Genomic DNA, 8,551 nt, shown 5'->3' with positions numbered 1-8,551 from the left:
GAGCCCCCAGCCCCTCCCCCTCAGACCCAGAAGTCGGAGCCCCAGCTCCTCCCCCTCCTTCTGTAGGTACCATGGCAACCAAGCCCCCTGCTCACCTTTCCCTCCCCCACACAGAACCCAGTTTCCGTTTGAATCTTGACTGTGTCTGACCTGTTGCTCCTGAGACAGGGATGAGCGGAGGGCAAGTGGGAACAGAAGGGGGTTGACAGGGGAGAGGAGCCCGGAGAGATGGCCAAGGGCGACTGGGGCGAGATGGGGAGAGAGGCAGGGACACAGAGAGAGGGCGATGGGGTCAGAGAGAGGTGGACAATTATGGGCAGAGGGAGGGAAGGGGGGCGGGGGAGACGCTGGGGAAACTGAGGGAGGAGACAGGGGAGATGGAGCCAGGCAAGGGGAGAGAAGTGAAGAGGAAGGGGGCCGAGAAGTCAAGAGAAAGGGTGGAGAGATGGGGAGAGAGATTAGGAGAAATCAGGGGAACAAGATTGGGGGAGAGGGAGAGGCCGCGGGGCGCAGAGAGATGGGGAGAGAGTAAGGAAGAGAGAGGCAGAGACCCAAGGAGACTAGGGGAGAGGGAGGAAGGGACAGGAGAGTGGGAAAGGAGGGACTGGGGCCCGCAGCAGCTCCCGGAGATTAGGGGAGCCTGGGTCCCAGTGTGGTCTCAGCCTTCCGGCTCAGTGTGTGTCCCCTGGGGCCTCAGAAGGGGAGAGGAGGCAGCAGGGGGGAGAAGGAGCTGTGGTGGGTGGTCCGGTCGGAGCTCTTCTTCCTACCCTCCTGAGACACTCCTCGCCCGCCTTCCCAGGATGCAGCAAGAGGTGGAGGCCCGGTGCTGCTCCACCCTGGGCATCCCGGGCATGCACAAGGAAGCAGGTACTGAGGGTGTGTGCGTGTGCGTGTGTGTGCATGTGTGTGCATGTGTGTGTTCGTGTGTGCGTGTGTGTGGACGCGGGGAGTGGGGGCGGGGGGCTTTTCTTCATGTGTCATAGCCCTGGCCTTGCAGTGAGGCCTCAAGTGAGTCACTGGCCTTCCCAAGAGAGAGCCAGCCAGACACTCAGGTCGACCAGATCCCTGGGCAGTACCCTTTGGACCTCACACTACATTTCCCATGAACCCCTGGGGCCTTAACTACTCTTCTGAGGCCCTTATCCCCCCTAGATGCCCGGTGCTGCTCCCTCACTCTTTTTGTCTCCCATACGGAACTTGGCATCTTTCCCTAAAGTCACTCCCCCTCCCTGCTTCCCATCTTCTAATGGCCCCATTGCCTACCCGACCACTGAGCCGGATCCCAGGTGTGCCCCCCATTCCCTCCAGCCCCGTCTTCCTGCCCACTCTCTCTGCCCCACCCCTGCCTCTCCATCTCCACAGCCCCAGCTCAGGTCTCGTCCTCTGTCACATGGGCCCTTTCTCCACCTAACTCCCTGGTCTCGCTTCTCCCCTCCAGCCGTCACCCACATGGCGCCAGAGGGGTCTTTCTGACACCAGCATCGATTCTGTCTCTCCCCTGCTCACAGCTCTCCCTGGCTTTCAGCACTCCAAGGACAGACTCCCAGCCCCCTGGCCTGGTGTTCAAGGCCCTGTGTGGCCTGACATCGGCTGACAACGTCAGGCTCATATTCCAGAGCTCCCTACACACATTCTGCTTTAGCACAGTGCATTCATTCATTTGCTCATTCAAGCTTTATCGAGTAATATCTAGATAAGAATGCATCTGGCTATGGTTCTTAGCAGGTAATAGAAAACTAGACTTAGTGGAGTGTAAAGAGTAAGAAGGTCATCTCACTCAAAAAGAAGCCCACAGGTGGGGTGGTGTTTGGGTTTGGTTGAGTCAGCAAGCAGCTCAATGATATCATTGAGAACCCAGTTTCTATTTCCATGTTTTTTGGTTTGGGATATATTTCCTTTGCACGCCAGCTAACCTCATGGTCACAAGATGACTGCCACAGTTCCAGGCATCACTTCCAGAGGTCTTCATTTTAAGAACTCCCAAAAGGTCTCTTCTCATACTTCACTGATCAGCACTAAAGTCACCTGCTCACTCTTGTCTCAATTGCTGACAAAAGGAATGAAATTATCATGGTTATTTTAGTCAGTGGTCCTCAACTCCAGTTACACATCAGAATTTTGGGAGAATTTTTAAAAACCTAATCCCACTTCAGATCCAATTTAACCTGAATCTCTAGGGTTGGGGTCTGAGCATCTATACTTTTTGAATATTTACCAGGTAATTATGATGAACAGTGGGGTTGGAAGGCATTGGTTTAAACTCGATGGGATATCCCCGAGGGAACTGGAGATCAGTGAGCCTCCCTTGAGTTGCATGGGTGAGGAACGGACCCTCCCCTCCCCTCAAGTGAGGGAAGAAGGGTAGAAATGGCTGAAGGGGGTCTCCTTTCCAGGTGTCTGCTATGAACACTACTGTGTGCCAGGTGCTATGTTAGGTATAACAGACACCTCGTCTCTGTCCTCAGTTCTCTTTTTGTGTCTTTGAAGGACTCTTTCTTTTGGAGACCCCACATTATACCATCTCCAACCTAGACTGAGGCACTTTCCTGATCAATATAATTTGTGTCTAGCTCCAGAAAAGCTGAGTGGAATTGAGTTGACCAGTTGGCTGATTTTGCATACCAACATTTGTTCATTTTTAGTTTTGCTGTTGTTGTTTTTTGAGGTATTTTGGAACCAATAACATGTTTAGCTCATCAGGTTGCAAACTTTGGCCTAGGGCATTAGAAAGCCCATGGGTCCCCAGCGTTTTGCTTGTAGAGCAAAATGAATGAAATGACACAGTCCATTCTTGAGCAGGGAGGGCAGACACAAAACGCATCATCTCACAAATAATTAATGACCTACGATGGCCGTAAGTGCTCCTGAGTCTTGGAGCTGAAGAGAATTCTGGGAAGTTTCTGCATGTGACCGTATTCTCTTCTGCTTAAAGACCAAGGTCCTCAGGCAGGAGGGGACATGGACAGTTCCAGTCACAGAAGGGCCGTGTTTCTGGAATGCAGCAAGTGAGGATGACTAGGCCTGGTCAGGTTTAAGGCAACAGCAGGGTCAGATCATGTGTGGTCTTGTGAGCCACAGGGGGAACTTTGGACTCAATGTACCTCAAGGATAATTGAGATACTCTGATCGAAAAGTCTTGGAAGGAAGTAGGCGGTATGATCAGATCTGTATTTCAAAATACGATTCTGATGGGGGCACTAGAGAGAGGGGAATTGGGAGGCTGTTGTCTAGACAAGAGTGAGGTGAGAGGCAGCAGACTGGGGGGATTGGGAACACAGACTCTGGATCCAGACACCTAGATTTTTATCCCAATTCTATCACTTCGCGCTTTGTGACCTTGGGCCAGCCACTTAACCTCTCTGTACTTGTATTTCATCATTTGTTAAACTACCCTCTCAGAAAGCTGACGTCAGGATACAGTGGAAATGCTTGGCTTTTTATTTTTCTTAATTTTATCTATTTTTAAAATATGTTTCTATTGATTTTGGGGGGGGGAGAAAAGGAGAGGGGGAGAGAGAGAAACATTGATGTGTCCCTACTGGGGATTGAACTCGCCACCTTTTGGTGTCTGAGACAATGCTCCAACCAGCTGAACCACCCAGCCAGGGCAGTGCTTGGTTTTTTAAAAGGGCTATAACCATGTAGTTATTATTATTGTTAAGCGGATGGATTCAAGGAGATTATTGTGTTGGAGGAATGGATGGGAATGATCAGAGAGGTCAACAGGGGTGACCACACACAGGGCAGGTGCTTCTCAAAGGGGATCTTCTTAAAATGCAGATTCTGGGGTGGACCCTGAAATGCTGTCTGGGACTTGATCCTGAAGGCAAAAGGAAACCTCTGATGGTTTGTAACATGGGATGCTAAGACGTAAAATCACCCCAGCTGCCCTGTGGGAACGTGTGGGAGGTGGGACGATGGGAAGCAGAGAAGGGGACTTACCAGGGTACAAGTTAAGCTTTGTCGATGCCCTGAAGTCAAAGACCATCAGGAGCATAGTTGTGGCATAGCTGAGTGCTAGGGACAACCTGTACCGGCTCACAGGAGCTCATTGTTGAGTTTTGCAAACTGGTTGTTAAAACTGTAGGTAGCATGAAATTGGTCATGGTGGGAGTATTGACACCATGAAAACTGGCAAACGCTACAGTGTGTGTGGGGCGGGGAGAGAGAGAGAGAACTGAATTTATTGACTTGTAATGAGGGAGACTGTAACGCGTGCAACATCTGAGTGAGGGCGTGTCAGAGAGGATGTTTTATAGGAGCTGGGCTGCCTCAGGTGACTTTGGGAGGGTTCAGGGAAGCAGGGCTTGCTCTGGGTCAGATACTGGCAGGAAGTGGAGGCAAGTCCCTGAGGCAGGAGAAATGAATGGAGCTAACACTATGATTGGAAAAGCAGCAGCATCTGAGCCAAGAGGGGTTTGTGGTTTGAGCAGTGTTCACATTTTGTTGTCTTGAGACATGATTCAGGAGTGGTCTTATTTTTATCTTGGTCCATCATGGTCACAGAGTGCCCCTGGATGATGTGTTGTTCTGTGAAATTGCTTTTGTCAACAGGAGAGCACCAGGGCCTGACTGGGATGCCAGGAGCTGCATTCTGCTTTGTCCAGCTGCTGTGACAAAGAGACCCCCAAACACAATGACATTAAGAAGACAGCGTATTTCTCTCTTGTGTAATGGGAAGCAGGTGTTCCAAATCAGTGGGACACCTCACCCTATGAGATGACTCAAGGACCCAGGTTCCCTCCATATTATGGCTCCATCATCTTTAGAATGGTTGAAGCTGGCTTATGGCCACATCCACATTCTGGCCCAAGGGAAGGGGCAACCAGTTTAGACAGACAATCTTCTTTTAAGTAAATAACTTCAAAGATGCACCCTCAGCCCCTGTAAGACTCTGGGTGAGAATTTGGTCACATGGCCACAGCTAGCTGCAAGAGAGCCTGGGAACTGTTGTCTCTAGCTGGGCCACCATGTGCAGGTAAAACTCTAGGATTGTCGAGAAAGGGGAAAACGTGAGGCAACTAGCAGCCGGCCATAAAGAACCAGTTAGCTGACCATGGGGTTGTCTAGAAGGGCCCAGATTTGAGAGCTGTTATCAGTCAAGTTCTAATCAGGAGGCTGTTTCTGAGAGTGTTGGAAAACCACAAACTGTATTCAAATGCTGCTGGAGCGAACTGACACTGAAGAAGCCAGGCTGGGGTGACTGCAATGAGAAGCAAACAAGAGTCAAGTCCCTTTCTCTTCCTCCTGCCTTGCAGTCTCCCTCTAGCCCCACCTTTAGGCAGAGCCTAATAGGAATCTAACAGGAACCCAGCTGTCAGAGCCAAAATGAGGTTGGTAGAGCCTGGTTTAGAAGGGTGGAGTTTGGAGCTGAAAGACAGTAGTAGCTTAATAGCAAGAGCTGTTCTGGGGGTGGCATGGACAGCACCCCCAGAATAATGTGTGAGGAGTGCTCAGGGCAGCTAACACTGGGTTCTCTGTCTCCAGGAGCCCTCCTTGTAGATCTTGAGGCCTCAGAAGAGACGCAGGCTTGGAGCCTGGGCAGGCCCACCAAATCCTCGTGAGTAGTCCCTGGCTCCATGACTTCTGACTTCAGCTCCCTGGAGCGCAATGACAGCAACCCCTGGCCTTGGAGGTCCTCGCTCACTCTCTCTCTCCACACAGGAAGCAGTACCTGCGTCAGGTCATTGCAGAGTATGAGGCACTGGACCGAGAGCTCCCGTGCATCAGGAAGTTCTCCACGCCACCCACTGCCCAGCCCCTCTGCCTGTGCATGGAGACCTCGGTGAGTGGCCCCAGCCCTTGCGGCAGTGGGCGGGGTGGTGGAAAGGGCACAGGCACAGAGCCAGGTGGACAGAGTCTGAATCCAGGCTCTGGGGCTTATTGGCTGTGGGCTTGACACCAGGACAGGTTCCTGAAAACTGATTATGAATTTGTCAAAGAGTCAATTGTCAAATGTATCACTGCTGATCCCAGGGGGGCAGAGAGAGGGGGAGAACGAGGGGCAGAGAAGGGCAGAAATGGAAAGGCAGAGAGAGGGAGACTGAGGACAAAGGGAGTCCTGCTAATCCATCTACTATGATGTTCTCTGAAGTTTACAGGTATGGCAAAAACATAAGAAAAAGCCCATGTTTTTCACAGATGCAGCAAACTCGTCATTCAGTGTGCAAATCCTGTCAGAGGAGATATATATTAGGGTTTCACTCATGCAAAAGTTAGAAGAGTGGACATTAATGGGACAGTTACTCTGTACCAGGCACAGGCTCTCCCTCAGCTCACCTGGGTCACTTGACTACAACACCAGGTTTGGTGAGAATTGATGTTTTGGAGAATGACCTTGAATGACAATAGATGCTTTTCTACCTGAGAGATGCCTGTCCTCCGCGCTCTAATTAGAGGGATAGGACCCTTTGATCAGGTGTGATCCTTGCCCCTCAAATGCCACCTGGGACTCTGGCAAATTCTATAGGCGGGGTTCAGGGCGGGGACTTCTGAACCAGGAGTGAACCCGGTGTCAGGGGCTGAGGCTCTCTCTCTGATCCCCACAGCCTGACGAGGACCTTACCCATTTGGAGGTGCTGGAGGCGCTGGAGGCCGAATTACCGGGGGCCATGGAGAGCGGCTGCGTGAGCAGCATCCGCTTTGAGAACTTGAACGTCATCTGTGGGACCGCGGGGCGCAGGAACAGGTGAGCCCGCGGCAGGGGTGGGGCCTGGGGCGACCGGGAGGGGTGGGGCGGTGGGGGGCTTGGGCGGTGCCCAGAGGGACCGTGAGGGGCGGGGCCTGGGGCGGGAGGCGTGGCCTGGAGTGAGGGGTGGGGTCTATGAGAGCGGGAGGGGGGGCTGAGTGGGAGTTAAGGTAGTGGGGGGCGGGGCCTGGAGCGACCCTAGGAGGGCGAGTCGACGGAAGGGCAGCTGGACGCGGCTGAGTGGGAGCAGGGGAGGGGCGGAGCCGAGTGAGCGCAGTGAGGGGGCAGGGCCGGGTGAGGGCGGAGAGAAGGCGGCAGCTGGAGCGAAGGCACTTTGAGTGACTTAAGTGACCGAGGGACAGTCGAGACCGAGGTGTGGGGGCGGAGCCTAGACTGAGCACAGTGCAGGGGCTGGGCCCAGAGTGACTGGTGCCTCCTTGGGGGCGGGCCCAAGAGGGTCGGCGACCAGGGCCCAGGCCCCGGAGCCACACTAAAAGCGCGGGGTTGGGGTCTGGAATGGCTGGCGGCGGTTTGAAGGGTGTAGTCACGCCAGACCGCGACTAGCGGACAAAACCAGGCTGAGAGAGGAGACTGGGCCTGCAGCGACCCCGGTGAGGGTCGAAGGACAGGCTGACCTCGGGGGAGCGCAGGGCTGGAGCGGGGCTTAGGGACCAGTGACGGGTTGAGGGACCGGAGCGGGTAAACGAACAGGGGACCAGGCAGGGAGATTTGGACAATCAGAGGCGGGGCTGGGCCCCCCGCGCTCACCCCCCTCTCGGCCCCGCCCCCAGGTGGCTCATCGCGGTCTCCGACTTCCAGACGCGCTCGCGCCTGCTGCGCTGCGGGCTCCGCCTCCGCGGGGCGACGCACCCACTCGTGCGCCACGACGAGCTGCTGCTGGGCGATTACCGCCTGCACCTGCGCCGCTCCCAGGTCCGACGGCGCATGCTCGAGGCCCTGGGGGCGGAGCCGACCGACGAAGACTGACCAATGGGGACGGGCTTTGGCTGCGCTTGCGCACCACCCAGCTGGCTCGGGCGGCTCGCACGGAACCCCGGAGGAAAGGGGGCGTTGCCTCCCCAGGAAGGAGGCGGGGCCGGCTCGAGGGGGTGGATACTGTGAGTTTAATTATAAAGAATGACCTGGTACAAAAGCCATTTCTCTCTGCAAAATCTTGGTGGGTAGTTAGGGGAGATGTGGGGGGTAGGGACGAACCCCCATAATATAATCCCGCCTTCCTAGTCTACCCCTAGTCCCTGCACATGGACGCCTGGGTCCCAGTCCCTTGAGGGATGAACTGAGGCCCGCGAGGGAAGACCTGGGCGCCGGGGCCTTCCACGCGTGCCGACCCCTGTCTCAGCGAGAACCAGACGTCCTGACCCGCCCCCCTCCTCTTCCCACCCCCCTTGGAAGACAGTTCTCCGGGCTTTTATTTCAGGTTTTTTTTTCTGGATTTTTGTGTGTTCTAGGGTTCTTCTTCTTCTTTTTTTTTTTTTTGTATTTTCTTTTGTTATTGTAACTTTTTGCTTAGTCTCTCCTCTCCACCCCGCGCTGCAGCCCCATCCAGTCCCTTCCCCCTCCCCACCCCGGCCTCTCCTCCCCCTCCCCACCCCCTACACCCTCCCAACCCCGCGGCACCCATCCAGAATGAACAAGCCCTTGATAGACGGGCGCCGCGCAGGCCCCCTGCGGACGGGGGCATCCGACCAGGGGGAGGGGGCGGGGAGGGGCCCAGCGCGACCTCCGCCCCCTCCTTGCCACCCCTCCCCCCTCCCACGACCCTCCCACAAGGTTCCCCACAGATCCCTGACGTGGTGAGGGGAGAGGGCTACAAGCACCCTCCCCCCATGGACGGAGCCCCCC

At 54.8% G+C, this 8,551-nt stretch overlaps 1 protein-coding gene across 1 annotated transcript; it reads left to right on the top strand.

The window, feature by feature from the left end:
* Positions 1–831: 831 nt before the first annotated feature.
* Positions 832–8,289, top strand: LOC308548483 (uncharacterized protein C19orf81). Its single transcript, XM_081120032.1, has 5 exons — positions 832–867; positions 5,488–5,560; positions 5,665–5,785; positions 6,549–6,688; positions 7,480–8,289. The coding sequence occupies exons 1-5, from the start codon at positions 852–854 to the stop codon at positions 7,673–7,675; spliced, it is 546 nt and encodes a 181-aa protein (XP_080976158.1). The 5' UTR covers positions 832–851; the 3' UTR covers positions 7,676–8,289.
* Positions 8,290–8,551: the final 262 nt, after the last annotated feature.

The sequence above is a fragment of the Miniopterus schreibersii genome (genome assembly GCF_964146895.1).
Source record: "Miniopterus schreibersii genome assembly, chromosome: 18".
Classification (NCBI taxonomy): domain Eukaryota; kingdom Metazoa; phylum Chordata; class Mammalia; order Chiroptera; family Miniopteridae; genus Miniopterus; species Miniopterus schreibersii.
The sequence above is the reverse complement of the archived record's forward strand: the minus strand, read 5'-3'. Positions and strand labels throughout refer to the sequence as shown.